The sequence below is a fragment of the Epinephelus lanceolatus genome, chromosome 23 (assembly GCF_041903045.1).
Source record: "Epinephelus lanceolatus isolate andai-2023 chromosome 23, ASM4190304v1, whole genome shotgun sequence".
Classification (NCBI taxonomy): Eukaryota; Metazoa; Chordata; class Actinopteri; order Perciformes; family Serranidae; genus Epinephelus; species Epinephelus lanceolatus.
In genome coordinates this window covers 5107857-5132480 of record NC_135756.1, presented here as the reverse complement: position 1 = coordinate 5132480, position 24624 = coordinate 5107857, and the positions used below count along the sequence as shown (strand labels likewise).

The 24624-nt window shown below is 42.4% G+C and overlaps 1 protein-coding gene across 37 annotated transcripts in view; it reads left to right on the top strand.

Annotated features, from left to right (window-relative positions):
* celf2 (cugbp, Elav-like family member 2) overlaps nt 1–24624 on the top strand; it is a 318322-nt gene that overhangs the window by 231814 nt on the left and 61884 nt on the right. For all 37 annotated transcript variants that reach the window (XM_078164979.1, XM_078164975.1, XM_078164977.1 and 34 more), the window contains one exon: nt 15156–15204. In XM_078164979.1, the coding sequence (XP_078021105.1) occupies nt 15156–15204 (49 nt within the window). The remainder of the gene's footprint in view (nt 1–15155; nt 15205–24624) is intronic.

The following is a 24624-nucleotide window of genomic DNA, read 5'->3' as shown; positions in this document are numbered from 1 at the left end:
CTCTCAGCTGACACCAGAGACGGAGTGGAAGCTGATCCGAACGGCATTTATCAATCCCATAATAACTCCTGAATATAATCAAAACCGATCCATCATAGCAAACGGTGCAAGCAAGACATATAAAAGGGCAGCATCGGCCCCATTTATCAGCTAACTGATACCTGGGCATGCCCTCGAGTGTGCACAAGTGTGTGTTTTCAACAAAGTACTTGATAGCAGTGCAGCGAGGGGAGGAATGCTTCATGTCCACAGCCTGTCAGTCGATGTGTGTTGTTTGTTCAGGTGCGAGCCTATTACACATATCGCTGCTCTATCACAATAGCTCTCCACGCAGCACTTGAGGAGCAGACGAGCCGACTGGCAGGAAAAAGAGATGAGGTAACTCCCACTGACTGGTAGACCGGCTGATTTACTCTGCAGCCTCTTTAAGTTTTCGCAGATGAGCTGCCGTGAAACCTGAGCGCTGTAACCGCCCAAGGACCTGGGAAGCAGTTGTGGGTGGTGCTATAGTGCGAAACAGCGGAAGCACGGCGGTGTAGGATATTAAATTTATCATGTAGTAAGCCGTGTGTCATCAAACATTCATGTGTTATAGCCTGGAGGATATTATGCAACAAGCTGAAAGGTTAGACCTCGGACAAGTGGTTTATAAAAAGGCTGAGCGGAGACGGCTGACCAGCAGACAGCTATTAGTGCAGCACGCAGCAGTGTTTTAAATGTGTGCGTTTCATCTTTAAATCATGCTCGCCTCCTCACACATCATTTAAGTCCAGAAAAACAACAGAGGCTCATTCATTGCAAACACCACACGCACACACACACATATACACACAACCATTCCCACAGCGGTGTCATTACAGAGGCTCATTATCGAAATCAATTCAATTAAAGGCTGTAATTGCTGTAGTGAAACCCAAATGCTATCGCAAACAGGGCTGAAGGAAGGCAAACCTCATCGATGCGCCGACCCTCAGAGTGTGTGTATGCGTGTGCGTATGTGTGTGTGTGCTCTTATTTAACGAAAGAAATATTAATCGCTTGTTTCAAATTAACTTCCCTAACCCCTCTTTTCTCTCTGAGTTGGTGGCGGCGTTTAAGCATATTGATTCAGCGGGGGGAGGAGGGGGGGAGGGAAAAGAAAAAGGGGGAGGGCGGCTTTAAGTGCCGGCTAACTATGTTAAACACTTAGAGTAGTTAGTGTGGAGACGCGACGCAGCATAGCTAATGCCAAATCCCTCAATCATTCTGCTCACACACACGCGCTGGGTTAATTGTTTACCGAGCTAAATGAAGTGGGGATAATGCAGGCTAACTGCGCGCTAAGCGCTGCTAAGACGAGGGATATTGTAAAGGACAATTTGATTTATAGTCGTTTGTTTGCTGGAAGGAGAGTGAGAATTAAAGTCACACTTTATCTGTATCAAGGTGTTTGTCAGAGTGATGTGTTGAAGCAGAGGGTGTTTGTAATGTGTCAAGTGTGTGTGCACACTTTGTATTTCACTGTTGTGAGTGGGGAGGCTCACCTGAAGTTTGCTTTTTATTTGTGTCTGTGTGATGTACATCCAAGACTCTACATGACAGGAAATGTGGAGTTTCACAGATAGTTTCAGAAGTACACAAGGATGAGAGAAAGTTACTGATGACAGAGGCCTGTTGGTTCTGGTTTAACTTTCATCTGGATGAAGTAGGAGCAGCAGTAGATAATGGACTCCACAGTGTACCAAGTGTGCCAGCTTTTAGGCTGAGTTGAGTCAAGCTAATGGAGGTTGTTTGAAAAGCCTGCTGATCCGTCATCAGCGAGAAAACCACACAACCAACGAACTTGAAGCTGTGGTAGGAAGTTTTATTTTGGCATCATTGGGCAAAAATTCCAGAACAACTTTGAGCATACTAGAGAAAACTAGAGTTCTGCTCCTCCTCTTGACCTTGTTTTCAGGCTTTGGAAACTCTAGCTGGTGTCGGGAAACTTGGCCAAACACAGGTCATTTCAGAGAGAGGGCATTCCTTTTATACAAATGCAGATGCAGGTCTCTTAAGATGGCGAAAGCATCATTCAATAGCAGAAAATCCTGCAGAGGAAGTCATTACTCCAGCATTGGCAACAACTGCCTACTCTGCGAAGCAACGTTAGCTAGCGCCTCGAATTACAGTGTGTCTTCTGCCTCACTCCCCGCCGGTACAGTCTAACCCGCCAGGAGGAGCACGGGCAGCAGCTTCTGAGTAGGGTTGGGTCGGTATGAGAAAAAAAAAAAAAAACGGTCCGGTTTTTGTGAAAACCCTCATCAAGTCAGTCATACCGGATTTTCGCCACTTGGGGGCGCAATTGACTCATTTAAAATAAAAAACGACCATAGGACAACAGAGTGACAGTAACACGTTGTTTCTTTTATTCCTTACAAATAAATTTGCAGGTTACTCAATCAGTGCAAACAAGGGTTGCCTCCTTCGTCTGGCTCAAAGCCAAAGTGTTGCCATATTGGCGCATTCTTTAATTTCTTTGAGACTAAATTGTCCACCATTATCAACTCCCCGTCACTGTTAAACAAACTCCAGGCTACAGTAGAGGCCTCGGCACATGCGCACTCGCACCCCCTAGCTCAGTCCCCGCCCCAACCCCACCCCCCTCTCTCTCCTGCTCGCTGTGCGCTTGGCGAAGAGTGCTCACAGACTCGGGTGTACTATAAGCGGAGCGGACTCTGCGAGGAATGTCCGCAGTCATTCAGGCTTCCATAGTCGAGCGCACTTCTGCATTGTAGTTTCCTGTAAAAATCCCTGAATCCCTGCGATGTGAAAAATACATGCCGAGCAGTCTTTTGTGTGACACTGGTGCGCAGAGCAGAGTCCGCATGGTCGTAAAATCTGAGCTTTGCGCACACAGGGCTTGCGGACATCTGCTTTTATTCCGGGCAGAGTCCGGTCGGTCTCAAAAAAAAAAAAAAAAAAAACCCGGTCTAAGACGGAGTACCGAACCGAACTGGTATTACCAAGAACCAACCCAACCCTACTTCTGAGACAGACCCCCAGCAACTCAAACTCAGCCAGTGCAAACCCCAACTCCAGGGGACAGAACAGCCCTGACTCCATGCCGGATCAACAAACTTTCTGTTGCTGCCATTACACAAGTTAGACCTAGCGCTGCCACTCGCCACCAGCCTGCTGTGACACTGAGAGTCTCCTCTCAGACATGGATCGGGTGAAGTCTGTAATATGTTGAGCAAAAATGGGTCAGGTATATATATATTTTTAGAAATTATCAGATCCAATCAGATCTTGGAACAAATTTCCAGGTTCATTAGGGTTCAGGTTCATCATCTTGGACCTCTAGTTGAGTGATCATCGTAAGGGAATGGAAATGTGATGTGGCTCTCAAGTAAAGAAACGTACAAGTACAAACACACAACACACATCCAGTAGAAACACATGAACAAAGAAGATAAATATGGTAATTATGGATGTAAATCAGGTATCAGAGGGTAGATTGTGGGTAAATACCAAACCCATTTTGGAGAAGGAATTTCTTAATATTACTCAGTAAAGGACAGTTGTGTATTTTAAAGCCCTCAGTCTGATTATGTGGAAATATATTGTTCTGTGTCTTGATTACATTTTTTAACATTTGCAAAGAAAAACATATTCACCACCAATCCAAAATTCCAACAGCATCCCCAAACACTGTTTTGTTCAACCATATTTTAAATGTGCAGGTTCCTCGAGGAAGACATCGTCAGCGGAATTAAAACATCAATGAGTGTTTTCTAGAAACGTAGGTGAGGTGTGTTTTGTGTTATCGGTGATGATCACCGTCTAGAGGTCATGTGTGTGCTGTGGCACCTTTGTGATGGAGTGTGGCTGCTACACACTTGCATGTGTGTGTGTGTCTGAGTGTGGTCGGTCGTACGGTCTCGGTCACTGATATTGAATCCCGACTGCGAGGGCCATCTGCCTGACTTTGACCCAGCAGCTCACCGTCACACCTTCAGAGGAGAGGGAGGAGAAAGTGTGTGTGGTCGCCGTCTGCGTATGTGTGTGTGTACCAAAGTGTGTGTGTGTGAGTGAGAGACCCAGACAGAGAGAGGGAGAGAGGGCGGTGTTTGGTGCCATACAGTATGTGCACTCCCCAGTTTTTGGCACACACACTCTGGTCATGTGAAGTTTGCTGTCGCTTTGAAGGTGCCAACTGCCGGCAAAGGGCACACACACACACATACACACTCCTAACACGACACACACTCATCCTATTCCCAGCGTGAGCCTCAAGTTAGTCGTCTGGCTCCAGGAGAAGTCGACCCCTGAACTTTTGAGCATGGGGGCATTTCTGGAAGACGCTGGCGGGCAGGAGGAGGCGGCGGGGGATAACCTTAACCCAGGAGCAGTTAACATTTCGGAAGTGTAGACTTTCCTAGACTCGTTGCACCAGGAGGGACTGTTTAAAGGGGGAACCTTAAAGCGCATAGATCGCCTGATTGCTGGAGATGTTGTCCGCTAAGTCTCTGAACACGATGAGGATATAAAGATAAAAAGTTGAAAGGAAAAGAGGGGGGGTGAGTGGGTGTCAGCTAGTCTGGCAGATAGACACCTCGCCTCAGCCAGGAAGGACGGGTGATTAAAGAGACTGTCCCATAACTGGAAGGTCGTAAAATCCATCCTGGCTGCCCCCGCTGCACTCTGATCCCTCTGGTGTAATGTGGAACTTATGGCTTCACTCATCTGGCTTTTCACTGAGATAAATATCCTCTGGTGATTGGATAAGCTAATCTTGCATAGCGACAATTTTGACTTGTCATGCTCGCAGACAAATTAAAGCTCAATTACTCAATATTTTTATTTTAATAGGGACTCAGATGACTGTGTGAAATGGAGTGACACACCCACAGAGTACCCACCAGCTCTTTTAACCTGCTTTACCTCATTGCTTTGGTTTTGCAGCACATTTACTGTATTATTCAGTCCAGGGGTAGAATTTTGATTTCAAAGGTGGGGGGGGGGGGAGATTTAATTTTTTAGATACCCCTGCCCAAGGTAAAAGAAAACACAACCATGTTTTTTAGTCGTAATAAAAACATTTTATTCAGCAAAACACAGTAGAAAGGTGATTAAAAGTGAAAATAGTGCCCTGATATCTGCCCCACACTTCAAAGACATATGAATATTAAAATATGTATTAATTATAAAACCAGAGCCTAGAGGCTTTTAAATACAAGGCTGTCATATGCAGACGCCGTTTTAAAAGAAAGTTACTCTTACTTTAGGTGATATTTGATGGTAAGTTGGTTAGAGCTGCGACAATTAGTCGACTAATTGATCAGGTGATTATTTTGATAATCAATTAATCGTTGAAGTATTTTTTTTGTTTCATGCAAAAATGGCAGAAAATGCTGTTTTCAGGCAAACTGCGATGGACATTTCTTTTACGTTTTCTGACAATTTATTTGACCAAAGGATAAATCGATTGTTTGAGAAAATGATCTGCAGAATAACGGATAATGAAAACAGTCATTAGTGGCACCCCTACATGTTGGCAGGGTTCAGGGCAGAGTGGTGCAATAAAGCAAAATGTGTAAAATGAGGAGTAAAACACTTTTTTTTTTTTCATATTAAGATGTCTGTGAAATAAATAGTTTTTTTTAATCTCTTTTATACTTTTCTCTTTTTGAGCTTCACTGTCATAGTACTGGTGCTACTTTTAAAGATTTTACACAGATTCTTTGTTATTTGCTACAGTTTATATGCAAACACCATTCCAACTTCCATTTCCTCAGAATTACACACACTGCTGTGCACAGTTTCTCCTGTTGTTTTCTTTTTAGTGTAAAGTTAGTTTTTGGACTGTAAAGAAGTGGAAGGGTCCTATAGGCTACTGTCCTCTGAGAGCAGGGGTCCCCTGTGTTCCCCCTGTAAATTACGCCCCTGATTTAGTCTTTTATCAACCTTTTGTTTTTTTGTTTTTAGCAAACAAGCTCTAGTAAAGCCTCTGTTTGCTCCTTTCCCAGCACCAAACAGCAGACAGACAGTTGGCGACTAGCAGGTGAAGAATGTGGAACATTTAGCACCTTAAAGAGGCTAATGTGTTTCTCGGGATTTGGTGGAGACCAAAAACAGAGCTTAAAGGAGACTGAGTATTGGATTTAAAGTTGCTAAATGAATGCTAATGTTTCTGTGTGCCTGTAGGATATGTAGGCAACTGTATGCTAGCATGTTAGCCATATGTTCCTCAGGTTTTCAGTCAATATTTTAATCGAATTAGGTCTCGAAGACCACAACTAATCATTTTAGCCCCCACATGTGATGGTGTTTTTCCTAAATTAAAACAAATACATTACTTTGGATTTTTATCCATTGAGACAAACTTGGACTTAATATCTCAGCCCATTCGCAAATAGAAATTGTTGGCATCACATTTATGCAACCTACAGATGTACAGAGAGTAACACAGTAACACAGATGTTACATTTGTACCCTTCATAAGTATCATATATATCTATAAAGCCGGGTATTTTAACCATAACCAAGAGGATTTTGTGCCTAAACATAACCACACAGCATTGTTGAAATGTAAAGGAATGTAAAGTTTCAAGATATCGCTACATAATGCATAAATGTTAAATATCTGTGGTTTGCAGAAAGGTACAATGCCAACGTGTATTCTGGCACTTGAAATGGAAGTCTCTGGGGCTTTATTACATTGTTGGACTGACAAATATGGCTGTAATGGCTGAAAAGATCAGTCTAATCTATTTAACTTTACATAGCACTGGCAGATGATGAAGGCTGTACATACTAATGCTATCCAAATAATGAATAAGCAAATGAAATTGATGTTTTAGCTTCTTCAGCAGCAAGATACAAGTAAACACACGAGGAACACTTTTAAATGTCCCAATATATCAAGTATGAGTCACTATCTAATGATGAAGACATTACAAAGCTCTCAGTGAGGAGGAAGAGCTCCACTTCAAACCTCTAAGAACTTGAACAAAATGAGAATTTCCCCCCCGTGTAAGATAAATGAAGTCATTAAGTTAAATTTGATTCAGACACGAATAAGCAAACAATCATGTAGCCCGTGTAGCTGCTGCTCAGCAAACTATAAATCCAGATAAATTAAACAATTTTATAGCAGCCTAATAAATGTAACACATTGCTTCGCAGTAATTGTAGAGCAGCAAAAAAAAGGGAGTTGTTATTACCAGCATCGCAGTTCCTAAACAGTGGGACAACATGGTGGCTTAGCAACTCATTGTTAGCGGTGTGAGTGGTGACTTTCAGTTTGCACATTAATATGTAAATTAAATGTTAATCGATTTTCAAAGGTGTGCATTTATCATGTATTTTACAGCGGTGCCCAGCGTGACTCAGTCAATCAGAACTGAACTCTGCAGTTTGTAATAAGGCAATTCAAGTGCTCTAAAAAAAACTGATTAAAAACAAACGGTGACACTTTAGTTGAAGTGCACTGCAGTTGCATTACAAGCAGATAAAAAGCCCCTTAAACCTCAGGAAAACTTTTGCAATGTAACAATCAAACATAAGGAAATTACATTTAATTTAACTTTGTGTCATTAACTGTACAGCTGTCATGGAAAGTAGTCTAATTTTTTTAAAATCTCATGTTTTGTAAATTATGTTCTGACAGTTTCAATTAAAGATTCACCAGCTCAATTTGTGGCAGAGCAGAGAGGAGGAGAAAAGGACATGAGGAAGAATTAACTCTCACATAGGATGTAGATGGTAAATATGAAGTAGATTAAGCAGCCTACTGACTAGAAGTACACACTTGTAAAGCTTAATGCTATAACACGGCTAGAAATGCCCCAAACATTTATTAAAAAGAACTTCTTTTTGTCATTACAAGGACGGCAAGAAATGTCCTAAATAAAAAATACCAGCTTTTGTTGCTACAAAGACAGCTAGTAATGTCCCAAACTCATATTAACAAATACCAGCATATGTTGCTGCAAACATGACAGAATTGTCCCAAGGTCTTGATTAAAAAAATACCTGCTTTTTTTGCTAAAAACACAGCTAGAAATGTTCTGAACGCTTGGGAAAAATGCCCGCTTTTTGTTGCAACAAACACAGCTAGCAATGTCCCAAACTCTTCATAAGAAATACCTGCTTTTGTGACTACAAAAACAGCTTGAGATGTCCCAAACTCTTGTTAAAAATACCTGCTTTTGTCACCACAAACATGGCTAGAAATGTCCCAAACTCTTCAGAAGAAATAACTGCTTTTGTCACTACAAAAACAGCTTGAAATGTCCCAAACTCTTGTTAAAAATACCTGTTGTTTGCTGCTACACACACAGCTAGAAATGTCCCAAACCATGTCAAAAAATACTTGCTTTTGTTGCTATAATCTCGGTTTATAATGTCCAAAACCCTTGTTAAGAAATACCTGCTTTTGTCACTACAAACATGGCTAGAAATGTCCCAAACTCTTTGTAAGAAATAACTGCTTTTGTCACTACAAAAACAGCTTGAAATGTCCCAGACTCTTGTTAAACATACCTGCTTTTGTCACCACAAGCATGGCTAGAAATGTCCCAAACTCTTCAGAAGAAATAACTGCTTTTGTCACTACAAAAACAGCTTGAAATGTCCCAAAGTCTTGTTAAAAAATACCTGCTGTTTGCTGCTACACACACAGCTTGAAATGTCCCAAACCCTTGTTAAAAAATACCTGCTTTTGTCACCACAAACATGGCTAGAAATGTCCCAAACTCTTCGTAAGAAAGAACTGCTTGTGTCACTACAAAAACAGCTTGAAATGCCCCAAACTCTTGTTAAAAATACCTGCTTTTGTTGTCACAAACATGGCTAGAAATGTCCCAAACTCTTCATAAGAAATACCTGCTTTTGTCACTACAAAAACAGCTTGAAATGTCCCAAACTCTTGTTAAAAATACCTGCTGTTTGCTGCTACACACACGGCTAGAAATGTCCCAGACCTTGTCAAGAAATACCTGCTTTTGTTGCTATAATCTCGCTTTATAATGTCCCAAACCCTTGTTAAAAAATACCTGCTTTTATTGCCACAAACACAGCTAGAAGTGTCCCAAACTCTCATTCAAAATACTCCCTTCTGTTGCCTTAATCACGTTTCATAATGTCCCAAACTCTTGTTAAATCATACCTGCTTTTGTTGCTACAAACACAGCTAGAAATGTCCCAAACTCTCGTTAAAATTACCCGCTTTAGTTTTCAGGGAAATTACATACAATTTAACCTTGTGTCATTAACTCTGTCTGCTGTCATGTAAAGTACTCTGCTCTTTTTCAAATCTCACGTTTTCTAAATCACGTTCAGACAATTTCAATTAAAGATTCACCAGCTCAATTTGTAGCAGAGCAGAGAGGAGAAAAGGACAGGAGGAAGAATTGACTCCCACATAGGATGTCGAAGGTAAACATGAGGTAGATTAAGCAGCCTACTGTCTAGACAGATACATTTGTAAAGCTAAATGCCAGCGCAGCATCATTCCGGCTGCACACATGGCTTTACGTCGTCAAGTTTTTGGTTCTCTGTGCTTTTTACGAGCCTGAGCGCGGCGAGGACTTAGTAGTTTTGCCTGGTTCCTGCTGAGCGCATAATGAATGGCAGACTGCGGCTGCGGGCCTGCCAGGCAAGAAGAAACAGCACTGTGGAATTGTGGGATAGCGGAGGAGAGCCTTGCTGTTGTGAGTCTCGGCGGGGGCTCTCCAAGATCAAACATGTCGACAGCGCCGCCACCCGCCAGGCATTCTGGGTAGACAGACCTGAGGAGGAGACGCCCGAAAAGGCAGACAGAGCTTTTGTACCTGTGTGAGTGTGTGTGCTGTTTGTGTACATGTTGTATACGTGTGTGTGTGTGTGTGTGCACGTGAAAGCTTTTGGCTGTGTTTTTCTGGAGTAAATGATGGCAGCACAGCGGATGCTGTCATGGCTTTTGTTTTTTTTTTTTTGTTTTGTTTCTTGCCTTTAGAGGACAGACTTTGAAATGGATTAACGAGAAGTGACTTGATGTGACTTCCAGGTTCGCTTTGACATGACTTTCCTCCTTTTGATGTGTCTTCACACACACAAACATCTCATCCATGTCCCGGCATCTGTCCTTGTGTTAGTGATACTGTACTGAGACTGCAGCCCAGAGGGTTAGCCACCACTATTCCTGTTGGTCCAGTGTCTGTGACCCTCTTCCCTCTTTCTGTCTGTCTTTCTCTCTTGATCCTTTTTCCTCCCTTTAATCCTTTGTCTTTCTCAAACAGTCCTTCTCTCACCATGTCTCTGTCGCTGTCTGTTATTTCTTTCTTTGTTCTTCTCCTTTCCCTTTTTCTGTTTTTCTTTTGCTTTAGATTTTCGATGCCTTTCCTTCTCCCTTTGTCATTTTTTTTCTTGTTTTCCCTCCTTTCTGTCTTTCTTGTCCTTTCTGAAGACATTGGCTTCTGGTGCACACAGCAAAGTACAAGCATTCAACCTTCACTGAATTTCATTTAAATTTCTTTTTTTTTTTCTCATGTAATTCTTACTCTGTTTCGTATTGTAGTTTTATTCTCTTTCTTTCTTTCTTTCTTTCTTTCTTTCTTTCTTTGAACTTTGCGTGAAAAGGCAAACTGCCAGGCAAAGCGTTGAATGATCACACTGTCAATTTGTAGTTTCTTTACTTCTTTTTTCTTTCAGTCTCTTCAGTTTTCTTCACGATCGTGTGGCCATTTCTGCCCAAGCTGCTTAAAAAACTACATCAGCCATCAACAAAGTTGATTCTGTTTTGTCTCAGTATGGACCATGAATCCAATCACCAGAATAAATTTTGTCTTTGCACGTTTCTACAAACCATGGATATGTTACATTTGTATATTTTTATACATAGCATATCTGTAGCAGAACTTTGTTGAAACGTTATGCTGTGCCAGCACTGTGGTTAACTTATTTTTAGGTATTTAGGTTTAGATACAAACATTTGGTTAGAGGTAGGAAATATAGTTAAAAAGCAGTTAATTATTTTCATTAATATATCCACTTTCTGTCACTACAAACATGTACAAACATGTTCCCAACTCTTGTTAAAAAATAGTCACTTTTGTCACTTAAAAAAACATGGCTATTATTGCCTAAAACTTAACCGCTACAAACACAGCTAGCAACTTCCCAAATGCTTGTGGAAAAACACCCACTTTTTGTCACTACAAACATGGCTAGACATGTCCCGAACTCTTGTTAAAATATCCGCATTTGTTCCTAAAATCATGGCTAGAAATATCACAAATTCTCATTAAAAAATACCCACTTTTGTCGCTTCAAACACGACTAGAAATGTCCCAAACTCATATCAAAAGTGCCTGCTTTTGTTGCTACAAAAATGATCAGAATTATCCTGAAATCTCATAAAAGAAACCTCTCTATTGTTGCTACAGACATGGCTAGAAATGACCCAAACTCATTAAAAAACACGCGCTTTTGTCGCCACAAACACTGCAAGAAATGTCCCAAACTCTTGTTGAAAAATACATGCTTGTGTGGCCACAAACATGGCTAAAAATGTCCTGAATGCTCATTAAATATTGCCTACTTTGTGTTGCTACAGTGACAGCTAGAAATGTCCCAGTCTCTTGTAAAATATATTTGCTTTTGCGACTATAAACACGGTAAGAAATGTCCCAAACCTGTGTTTAAAAAATAGACACTTTTGTTGCTACAAACACAGCTGGAAATGTTCCAAACTCTTGCTAGAAATATCTTCTAATACAGCGGTCTGCTGCTTCGTAGCCATCTTGCCGTCAACCATCCCCTCATCCTCCTGATGAGAAACTCAGCTCATGTACATGTAATCTGAACTTTGTGTCGTTTGAAACATTCAAGTGTAACATATCTATGGTTTGCAGAAACATTTCATCCTGGTGACTGGGCTGGTTCCATGATAGGGTTGTTGCGTAACTGCAGTGATTGGTTGTTTGTCTCTTTGTTCTATTTTGAGGCAGTTCATTCGGTCTGCAGTGTCGGACGCAGGTGTATGTTCCATCCTGTCTGTCTTTGTTTCTTCCCTCTCCACCGTTGACTGCCTCCATCAGGCAGGTTTGGGAACTAATCAGCAGACTGAGTAGGTGTGTGTGTGTGTGTGTGTGTGTGCGTGTGTGTGTGTGTGTGTGTGTGTGTGTGTGTGTGTGTGTGTGTCTGGGACAGGTCTGGGAGACAGGGAAAAAAAGAGAGAGTGAGGATGATAAGGAAGAGAGCAAGAGGGAGAGAGTTGGGATAAAGGTGTGTGATAGAATTGGAAGATCAAAGCCTTCTGTCACAGCGTGACTGAGCCCAGGGGCGTTATGGGTAAGACAGGGCGCACACACACTCGTACGGACACAGACACAGACACACTCACACACACTCACACTCTCTGCTGGTATTTGACTCTGAGTGTGATTGATACTGGGCTAGATTTGGAGAATCACTGTCATTCGTCTCTCCGCAGATCAAACAGCCACATAATCTCCCATAAAGGAAAGAGAGATGGAGGGAATAAAAAAGGGACAGAGGAGGAGAGACTGAAGGAGGGGGGGAGAGGGAGAGAGGTGACAAAGCCCTCTCATCTGTGAAGTGTTTTCTTGTTTTCCATAAAAGAAGACCCGCCACCTTAAAAACACATCCATCATTCAGCTCCATTAAACTGCTTCTTGGGCACATCAGAGAGATATCCAGTATCTAAAAGACAAGTGTAAATGCGAGCATTTAGACCCCATTTACACCTGGCATAAACATGCAATCTGTGTCTGGGTATCTTATCTCTGAGTGGGGGGAAATGCAAATAAATGCAATTTGTAAAATGCACTCAGAGCTTATCGCAATCAGGATGCCTCCAGATCGGCCAGACCACATCTGACACTGGTCTGGATCACGTTGTGATCAAATCTCGGTCAGGTCTAAATAATATCTGTACAGTTTGGTCACATTATTAAGTAAAGAAAAACATGCCTGGCAAGTTGAAAGGTCATTGAACTCCACCTCTTCCTGCTGTCTCAAACAAGTCTGACAAAAACCTGCCGATGATCACCTGTTCGTCTACAGAAGCCCATACAGCAGAATCGCTTCCCTTGACCTGATGCACCAGTTTGTATATAAAAATATATCTTAAGATCCAGTGCAATCAGAATACTTATTGATTGCATTTGTAAATGATCCATATAGTATGTTAGTAACTTGTAACATGGGTCTTGGAGATGGATTGCGGATAGCTGAACCTCCGGAGGGGGAGCACCAGTAAATTTCCCATCCACCACCTCAGTGTCCTGAGGTTTGGTTACTCCTCTGTTTCAGCCCCAAGTTCATGAAGGGAAAATGGGGAGTAACAAAAGACCAGATACAGCAGTGGTTCTCAACCAGAGGTCCTTGAGGGAGTTCCAGGTACTCCCTAGAAAAATGTGGAATAGTTTATTTTTTACTATTTTATTCACTTTAGATGTGAGCCCAATGTGAGTGACTATTCCAATCATAGCTTTCACTTCCTCCACGGTTATCTCCTCAACTCCTCAATCAAAGGTAAAGGGTTTCCTTCAAATTCGGCACAAACATCCACTTGGACCCAACTATTATTAAGTGCTTAGATTTGGTGGTCAAACTCAGAGTCACTGTGACCTTGCGTCAGTCTCATTCTCCTGAATGGGATATTTAGATAACACTGTAATGGCATTATTTCAAATTTGGCACAAATGTCCACTTTGACTCAACCATGAATTGACTAGATGTTGGTGGTCAAAGGTCAGGGTCACTGTGACCTTGCGATAGTCTCATTCTCCTGAAAGTGATATCTTAAGAACAACTTCAGGGAATTTCTTCAAATTTGGCCCAAACGTCCACTTGGACTCAAAGATAAACTGACAAGATTTGGTGGTCAAAGGTCACTGTGACCTCACAAAACATGTTTTTGGCCATAACTCAAGTATTTGTTGACTAATTATGACGACATTTCACACAAATGTGAATTTCCTGGCCCTTAGGACACAAGTATACTGGCTGCGTGGCCAAACGTACGCGTGCCTAGTGTGCTGCGCCTGTGTGTATACTTGCTGCGGCACGGTCGTTCGTCGATGCAGCCAAAACGTCTGATGCTGGTGGTCTCCGCTAGGGGCAGACCACTGCACTTAGACACTTTTGTCGCGAAAAGCAAAGAAGGCAGTGACACTGTATTTCCGGATGTAGTAGGCTATACAAAAACATGGATACTCTCGATGAAGAGATTATAATTTTATGTCTTTTAAGATCTCAGCAGAGGAAAAGGCGTCATCTCCGCCGCCATTGGAGACGGTATGTGCGGCCCGACCTCACGTTCATGATCTCTAGAGATCTACTTCGCACGAGCGCCTCTAGTGTTCATGTCAATATTGCATCTCGCGAACGCGTCACGTTACCTCGCGTCAAAGTGAGCGGCCTACACACCAAACGAATATAAATACGCATGGCAGCCATGATGCGTACGCACATGCGTTGTCTGCAGCAAGTATACTTCTCGCATTACTCAACGGCATATCTCAGGAACAGAACGGGAGACATTTGGTCAGACACTGAAATGGTGACACTTATCTTGAGCATCCACCTTGAAACTGATTGTATAGATATTTTGATATTCCGTGCTGCTGGGTTGAAGATGTGTGTGAAGCATCCATGTTTTAGAATATGTGGCTTCTTTGCTGCAACACCCGTGTTTGGAGCATTGTCAACTGTCATGGTCTGAAGAAGCCTACAACGGTGAGGCAGTATTTCTAGTTTCTCCCGTCATGCTCTCAGATATGTCCTTTTGCTTGTGAGATTGTTTTGACTCGAAAGCCCTCCTTTTTCTGAACGAAGCCAGGTAAAGCACTGCAAGGTGTGATATACATTTGATTGACAGAACAAGCGTTCTGGATGTGAATGCTTAGGATTCAATAGCACAAACTACGTAGGAAAATCGCCTTGAACCATTTGGAAATGCTCTCTGAATTATCCATGCACTGCGCTGTCTATAATTTAGCCTCATCTATGAAAATTTCAAGGAAGGAAAACACCCCTCATTATGTTGCCGATTACTGTACGTAAGGAGGGATGTGATGGTTTCTGCAGTTTCGACATATATTGAGTGTAACGTCTGATTGTGTACATGTGTGTGTCTGTGTGCAGCGTTTAATACATTTTGTCCTTCTCCTCTGTCTCTACAGATGCACCACCCTATTCAGATGAAACCTGCAGACAGTGAGAAATCTAACGGTGAGTGGCCACCCACACACACACACACACACACACACACACACGATGACAGACGCATCAATATCACACACGCATGCATCAATAGCCTTTTTGAATTTGCTTGGTAATAGCGGTCTCAGCTGTGTGTTCGCTCGCTGCTTGACTGGCAGACGGGACGAGGGACTGGGGGAAAAGATTGAGCGAGAGACGTAGAGAGGAACAGAGGGACGGATAGAGGGAGGGGGGGAAATGCTGATATATATAAATATATTCTTATATGTGTGATGAATTATTAAGGTGCTTCAGAAGGAGGTCAGTGAAAGTTGAATCGTTTTGGCCTCGTGGTGAACCAGCCTCTCTCCCCTGTGGCTGCTCCGCTCATACAAACATGCTGTACACACTCTCCTCGTGCTGCACACACACACACACACACACACAATCGCTTTTATGCATATAGCTCTCACAAGCACTGTCACACACCTCGTCCTCAGATCACCCCATTTCCAAACTACATATTGCAGATCCAGTTCTGAATTGATTTCCTATACTGAGCCTCTTGCTCCGTTCCTTCTCATTCTAACAAGGAAGCTGTTGGACACTATACACCACAGGAAGTATCAGAGTGTCTTTAAAGGATAAGGCTAGTATTAATCTATATTTCTCTTAAAGGGACAGTTCAGCCAAACTATAGTGCTATTTATCAGTCTAGATTGTCTTGGCGTGAGTTGCGGTGTGTTTCAGATACCGGTCATAGAGATGCTTTCTGTCTCTCTGGTATAATGGAACTAGATGACACTCGGCTTGTGGTGCTCAAAGTGCCAAAAAAAAAAATAAACATTTAGCAATATCTCTTTCCAGAAGTCATGACCCAGTTACTCAAGATAATCCACAGACCTTGTTGCTGGGTTCAGACGGGGTCTTTAAAGTGCTTGAATTTTGAGGGGAAAAGTCAAGTACTGAAATACCTTGAAAATAGTCCCCTTTTTTGAACAGGAACTGTGGCGGAACCAGGAGTCCTATGATGACATGGCCAAACTTAACATGACTTGACTAAATAAGCCGGCTTTCCACCATGATGTTGACCTCTGTCTTCAGCGGTGCGCTGATGTAATAGCCGAAAAAGTGGCATTGTTTTCTTGTGCTACTTTCAAATGCTTCAAATTGCATTTTTACGCAAAGCCAAACAACAGTGGCGCCGTGCCTCACTAGTGTGTCATTTTAGACAGCATGCTGGCTTTACGGAAGCACAAGAGGCATGACAGGTGTGACTTTCAACACAATAGTGTTGTCCTCTAGTGGGACTTTTTTATTATAGTGAATATGTAGTGTAGATGACTTGGTGTAAACTCTTCTCATGTAAATATATGGTGTACGTGACCTGAGGTAAACTTATTATCCTGACATGACTTCAGCTAAATGAACTGGCATGATTCTGGCCAAATTTGGTTACGTGAGGAGAAGCAATTTTTCTTGGAGCTGGCTGTCTGAATAACAGGGAAACAGTAGCTTAAGTGACGGGAAACAGCTTTTAATGTGTATTGGAAAGCTGTAGGTGTGTCAGCTGATACTGCTTGTTTGTCAGACAACACAAATTGTCACGATGATGATGATGATGATGCTTTTTCACGAGTAAGCCCTCAAATGTCCAATCCTGTGTTTTGAGTTTCTTTCTTCTACAACATTATATAGCCGCCGATCTCGTCCTCAGCCTGAGGGGTAAGAAGCTCCCGCACCTCATTGTTTTCCCAATTCGCAGACATTTTAATGCTGTTCTTCTTCTTTGAGTTAGCTGCTAACTGCTAGTTGCTTTTTAAATCTCCCTCGTCAAAATTTCACACCCGTGCTGACCATGATCAAATCCTGCCAGCTGTCACATTTATACAAAGGTCGTTTTGGCACAAACACTACCTCAGATGCCGCCATTCCATGATTGTACCTTTTATACAGAGCGGTGAGGCGGCATTACAGTGTGGAATTCCTGCCTTGGAGAGGCGGTGTATACAGGGAATATTATTACGCTGACACTCGCTCTAGAACTTTCTCTGGATTAGAAGCGTGAGAAAGGGTTGCACAATAGTGTCATTATATCAGCACTGTAGCTCTCATGCTGTTCAAATATTTTGTTGAAGACTTTATACAAGTATTCCTACAAAGTGTCTGATAATTAACCCTAGACTGAAAAGAGTCACACAGATCACATCAACGTCAACACGTCAGGTTGGGGTCAGCTGATGGGGCAGCTAATGTTAAACTTAGGGACAGTTTTGTGATAGTGGGAGCTACTTAATAGTGCAGACAGGCTGAAGCCTGATTTATGGTCCTGCGTTAAATCAACAACGTCGCTACGTCGTAGGGTACGTGGCTACACAGGAGGCTCGCCGTAGCCCCCAGCGTAGCCTGACGTGCACCTCCCCAAAAATGTAACTACACGTCGAGGCGACGCAGACCCAGCGCAGACTGAGAGGGCTGTGATTGGTTTGCTTGGTAGCAACGCATTTCCGGTTCCATATTTCCAGATTGCGCCATCCCCGCCATCTTTAAACATCTTCTGTTGCAATGTAGATGTTGCAGTATTAAGGCCCATTTATGCTCAATGTTCAATACGGATACGGATACGGACGGAGCTGTCTGTCCGTGCTCCATGTTCATTTCTCTGTGACCAGAAAAGCCGGAAGCTAAACAAAGAATCAACTAGAGACGACGATAACCATTCAGGAAAGGAACGCAGCCTCCTACTGCTCTGGTGGTGAATTGCACTGCGATGAAATGGAGTGACGGAGAAGTTCGAAGGGTTCACGACGGCGTCACGGCAACGCCGTAGGTACGCCGTAGGTACGTCGTAGGTACGCCGCAGGACCATAAATCAGGCTTGAGAAAGAACAGAAATTTGCCAGTACCATTTTGGAGCTGCTTTTTAGATCCATAAAATATCTTGGACGTGAGGGACTTCCACTGTGGGGGCATCACCATCAGGATAGAGTTTATGGCGGGACATAATGTTATGTGTTGCCCAAGGAACGTGAGTGGCTTGAGTGAACAGAAACCTCAATGTCCAGCACCATTCAAAAGGACATATTGGAATATTTTGGTGCATGCAGTCCAGAGACAAATTTTGTCTCAGGCTAGGGAGCGCACATTCTAAGAGAACAACCAATGTAGACACATCCGAGCAGTTTTCCTGTAGCTCTTCAATCCATTTGTAAGAATAAATATTTGAATTGTAAAATTTTTACCTTGTTATGTAGCACGTACGTTGAAACTTTACGTTTCAACATTGCAGTGGTTAACGTGGTTAGGTTTAGGCACAAAAACTGCTTAGTTATGGTAAGGAAAACGATCATGTTTTGGCTGATTAATAGCACTACAGGTCATTATGGGGGGATTTTGAGTTTGATTTTGGGTGGGCTTTCCTGTTCTGTCTGAGGCAGTCAGTTCCAAACCCATTGGTTCCTACTGAGGACATATATCGATAGTTTTCATCATTTTTAGCAAACAGTCCTCTAATGTTACTCGAGCATCTTTCTCCATCTGTACAGTGAAATGAAATGCGCGAGCAGGGCATGATTTAAGGAGGGATTTTCATGTGATTGCTTTGAAGTGGCCATGACCTTTCAATCACTGAGTCTCTGGAGAACCACAGGGATCTGAAGCTGTACGCCACCCATCCACCCACACCTCTCTTACCTGTATCGTTATATGACGAGAGGGAGAAATGAATAACAAGCAAGGTTTTCTCCAGCATACATTAAAACAAACACCTCCAACCCCCTGACTTCACGGCTGCCCACAGTGCTGCGACCCACGAGCTGAAGAAGTCAAGTGTAGTTTTATATGATGGGAGGCTTTGTATCTGATTGGATGGAATTTATATATCCACCCTCGAGTGCAGGATGAGTCAGTACAAATGTTGTAATGTTTCACAGGAAGTGGAAGGAGAGCAATTCTAACATATAAATAAGATGAAAGTGTGTTTTTAAGGTTTATTTTACACACACAAAGAAAAGCAGTTAATGCAGGGACACAGGAAAAATAAGTTCTCTCATTTTATTGTGTCTTTAAAGACACTTTTACAAGGTCTGAATGCGTTGCTCCATTATTCCAATCTGTTTTTAATTGGTTTCATTTTGATGCAGCAATAACACTCAGTGTGATTTGTCAGCTTCATTATGTTCAGTGATATTTAGTCGAGGTGCGTTTGGAAACGAACAGAAAATGTTATTATAGCGGCAGCTTAGCAGGTGAGGCCAGAAAACGTTGTGGGCATGGTGCTTCTGATTTGGTATTGATTGAAGGTTCTGCTCAGTTGCTATATTTTGAGGGTCAATTCACCCAAATTGTAAAAACACAAAGTATTTTTTCTCTTTGCTCTGCACAGTTTAGGTTTCTAGTTTAGGTTTTATCTGCTGTTGAGGCGTGGTGAGATTATGAAATGACAGGCCCCTGGACATCGATGTTTTAAAAGCTTACCCATCCTTGGTTACCAGTTTTTTAATCTCTTTCAGCAGATTGCTGTTGATACTGAACCAAATCAAACCTGCATGTTCAGGGTCCTGGTGACCTTGTGGGCCCACTTGGTGTTTCATTCATGGGAAGATATTTCAAAATGTTTGCTGCTGAGCCTCCTGCAGCCACTCAAATGTTCTGCAGATTAATTAGTTTGTTTGTGATGTCCCAAAAAAAAGAAGAAAAAAGTATATATATAAAAGCACAACAGCAACATGTTTCCCCCCAGAGGCAAATTCCTACTTATAATCCCAAGACCTCACAGCTGATAGTTTTTTACCTCAGGTGGAAAAATATTCCCCCAGTTAAAATTGTTGTCAGTGATGTCTGCAGATCATTCAGCGTGACAGAGCTCAAGAAATCTCTGCAGCAGATATCTGAAAATTTTGGCAAATAAAACTGAAATTATTTGCATGGCTAAGTGAGAAAATGTGTGTTTTTGCAATTTGGGTGAACTGACCCTTAAAGCTGAGTAATTGAGCAGAATATGAAAACGGATAAAACCATGATTGGATGAAGTGACCATTAAAATCTGGTTGCAGGTAGTTTTAAAAAAAGAGGACTTTCAAAGGTATTTTTCTGACACCTACAGGAACCCTGCGTGTGAATATATTTGACGGGGACCTGTTATGCTCATTTTCAGGTTTATACTTTAGAGTTTCCACTGGAGCATGTTTACATCATTTAATGGTCAGAAACACTTTATTTTCCTCATACTGCCTCATACTGAATTCACCCTCTGTCTCAGACGCTCTGTCTCTTGAAGCCGCCGACCTGAACAAGCCCAGTCTACTTTGACATTAGCATGTAGCTATATGTAGCAGTGTACCTGCAGCCGGGGAACGACTGTGTGTAGGGGAACATTTACTGTGAAAAATTGCCAATAAAAGCTTAAACACAAGCGAAAATATTCCGGCAGGAATGTCATCCAAACCTGGAGAGCATTGATCAACATAGGCATCCAAGATTACCTGTTTCCCTGACATTAGCTTGTAGCTACGTGTAGCAGTGTACTTGCAGTTGGGGAATGACTGTAATGGAGAATAGTTGCCCTTTTGACTGTGAAAAACCAACAGTAAAACTAAACACAGCTGGACATGTTCCAGTTGGAATATAATCTGAAATCAGGGAGAAATCAACAACATCTGTAACCAGGATTACATGTTTCCACAATGTTAGCATGTAGCTATATGTGTGTTAGCGTGGTGCTTGCAATGGGGAGTGCCTGAAATAGTCCAAAGTGGCACTTTATACCCCCAAAAATAACCAATAAAAGCATCTAAACACGCATATGATCTGAAATCAGGGAGAAATTAAGAACATCAGCAACTAAAATGATATGGTTCCCTGAAGTTAGCATGTAGCTACATGCACGTTAGCAGTGTAGTTGCAGCCAGGAAATGATTGTAAGGGGGTATAGCGGCACTTACGTGAAAAAAATCACGCATAAAAGCCTATAAACACAACTAGATATGTTCCAGCTGGAATATGATGTGAAATCGAGGAGAAATCAACAACATCAGCAATAAGATTTTGTGTTTCCTTGACGTTAACATGTAGCTACATGTACGTTAGGCATGCAGCTAGGGAATGACTGTAACAGAGAAAAGGGCACTTTGTATCATGAATAAACACCAATGCTTCTGAACACAACCAGATATGTTCCAGCATGAATATGATCCAAAATCAGGAAGAAACAAACATCAGCAGCCACGATTAGGCGACATGTTTACTTGACATTAGCATGTAGCTACATGAGCGTTAGCGGTGTACTTGCAGCAGGGGACTGACTGTAACAGAGAACAGAGGCACTTTCTACTGTGAAAAATCTCTAATAAAAGTTTAAAAACATAAATGTACATGTTCCAGCAGGAATATGATGTGAAATCAGGGAGAAATTAACAACATCAGCAACCAAGTCTACATGTTTCTCTGATTTTAGCATCTAGCCTCAGGATCCAATCACACGGTGCACCACATTGCCCTTTTTTTTTTATGCTGCTAGTTTGTGCCGCGCCTTTTTATTGTTGCTAGGTAACCACCCCATCACCTCATTACTGTATCCCGTGTAATCAATCTTCTGTTTATTTGTTTATTTATTTTATTTAGTTGACAGTTGACAGTACTTAGTATCTAGCTCATAAAACGTTGAGGCAGAGGGTGCTGTCTGTAGCTCTGGTTGAGGGTGAGAGGCTGTCAGCAGATAAACAGAAATCTGTGTGGCTACATGAGACCCTATAAAAGAGGCTGGATCATGGGAAGTACCACCAGTTGGTCCAGGAGCTTCTCCTCCATCATGGACGTTTCCAGACTTATGTCAGGATGACTCAGGGGCAGATGGACAACCTGCTGTCTATCGTCACGCTGTACAGCTCTGGGTATCCAGCAACCGCTACCACCAGTTTCTCCTCCATTGTTTACCAACTGTAAACTTGTTGTTGTGACCACCACAGAAGGCCCGCCTCTCAAGTCATCCGATTGGACAATGGGATGATGTAGGGCGCTGAGTTGAATTTTTTGTCAACTTAGCTCGGGTAAAAACGGCAGGCACCTAGAACACAGAAACATGAGACACGTAGCAACGCAAAAAGCTTCATTCTCATTAAATACAATTACAAAAAGCCACCTCCAGCTGCTAAAACACTTTGTGTGTGATCGGGGCCTCGTGCAGCTGTGTGGGCTATGTTATATAAGCACTTGCAGTATAACGTACGTGGAGCAGATGACCATATAAAGTAAATCCAGCACACGGGGATTTCGGTATTAAGCAGGTTTTAGCTGACAGGGATTACTTCTACATACGTTTGCCTCATTTTTGGCCATGTTTAATATGAACATCCTTCACTGTAACACCATATATAAGACACAAAATACAGAGGAGCGTAATAGGTCCCCTTTGAAAGCAGCGGCTTTGCCATAACTTTACATCACAGAGGAGTCCTTCTGGCTGACACACAGACGATGGAGTAGCACCATAAAGCCACCTGCTATATCACTGTCCACTGTGGGGGGATACAATAAAACGACAGTATCCGGCAAGGCAGGGGAGGAAATCCTTATAAAAGCCATCATCCGCTCCACTGAAATATGGCAAAATACGACTTTATAAGACATAACCATCGGGGTAACGATGGCGGAACTTAATAAAGCAGCCACTGCTCGCTGCCAGAATGGTGAAATATAGAGCAGACCATACGAAACATATCCATCCACTTAATGGTAATGACCTTTAATAAACCCAGTGTTAGAGTCGCTGTAACAGTGATGAATGGCAGCTCAAGGTTTATTAGTTTAGTCAGTGGAGGAGACGGAGGAAGAGAAAGATGGAGAGATGTACAGTACATTAGAACAGAGAGATAACAACATTATTGGTAAATCCTGTGCAGCGTATTTTTTTTTCTTCAAAGTTTTTTTTTGGTGTCTCTTAATGTGTTGAATCTCAGCATGAAGCCAATTCAGCTCCAATTTATCCCAGAATGCAAAGCTGACTCCAGATCATCCCAGAGCGGGCTTTATGAGTCTTATCGCCCGGCCGCCTGCCTGCGCGCCTCGTCCGAAAAACAGAAACAGTCAATTGTAACGATATCTCCTCTCTTTCTTTTCTATCGACACAGAGTAAATTAATTACATTGCTGTTAGACTTGTGGTAATCTTCCTCTGGAGTGATGCGCACACACACACACACGCTGTGTACAAAGGAGTTAAAGCTTTTTGAAACAACACTTATCTTGGCAGCGTATCCCGACGGTTTGTTTTTTAAACACACAAACAATTCAAACAGCAAAATAAACAAGTGCGCTATTGATTTCCCAGAGTGCAACAGACCGCTTATCTCTTTCGCCTCGCGGTAAGAGCTGACAGTTTCCTCATTAAAAATGAATTGGATTAGCATTACATTGAATGTGGTGGGAACACATAAACACACACACACATATTGTTTCTGCAAGCGATGAGGATTTCGCTCACAGCCTAATTCAGACTTAACCTCGCTCACACACACACACACACACACACACACACCCAAGCACAAGTTTCTCACCGATACCTGCAGCTGGCTCGCATTCCTCGAGATTGCACCGGAGAAGGAGGGATTGTGTCAGCGAAGGAGGAAGAGAGGAGGAATCCATGAGGGAGAAGGAAGGAGGATGGAGGAGGAAGAGGAGGAGAGGTGGTGGGAGGAAGAGGGTGAGAGAGGACAAGCTGGAGAGTCTCAGCAAGCAGTCGGTGTTGAAGTGATAATGAGACATTGATCAGAGCCTCGCAGATGGCATGATGAAATACATGAACCCTGTCTGTCTTCTCTCTCCTACTGTCTCTTCTTCTTTCTTCCTCTCTTTCTTTGACTGTTTTTTTTGATTGGTGTTTTGTTCTGTCTCGTTCCATTTTCCACATTTCTGGGGTTCTGTGTTTTATCTTTGTCTGACTTTTTCCTTTTCTGCTGTTTAATTTTTTCTTTGTTCTCGCCGATCTCTCTTTCTCCTTCCCGATTTTTCAGTTTATCCTCTTATGACCTCCGCCAAGGAGGTTATGATTTCAGATAGTTTGTTTGTCTGTCAGCAGCATTACAGAAGAAACTACTGGCCCAGTTTTTATTAAACTTGGTGGAAGGGTGGGCCGACCATAGATTTTATTGATAACTAGATATGGCGCGCCAAGATGGCGCCCATTCATTCCAAAGGAGTTGCTCTCCAGGTGCATACACCAAAAAAGTTTCTAGTGTCCAGGTTTACTTCCGGGGTATGCGGCCCACTGAATATGCACACTGGTGTTTCTCTGAATGAGATTTTCCAATAGGTTGCATAGAAAGGAATCATGTGATTAATCAGCTGCTCCATCAGTTGATTGGGATTTTTGAGATCCAAACACTTTCGGTATGGTACCTTTGGAATCGAAAGTAACCCTTCAGACATGGTGCCTAGTAGGGCTGACCCAAAAAAT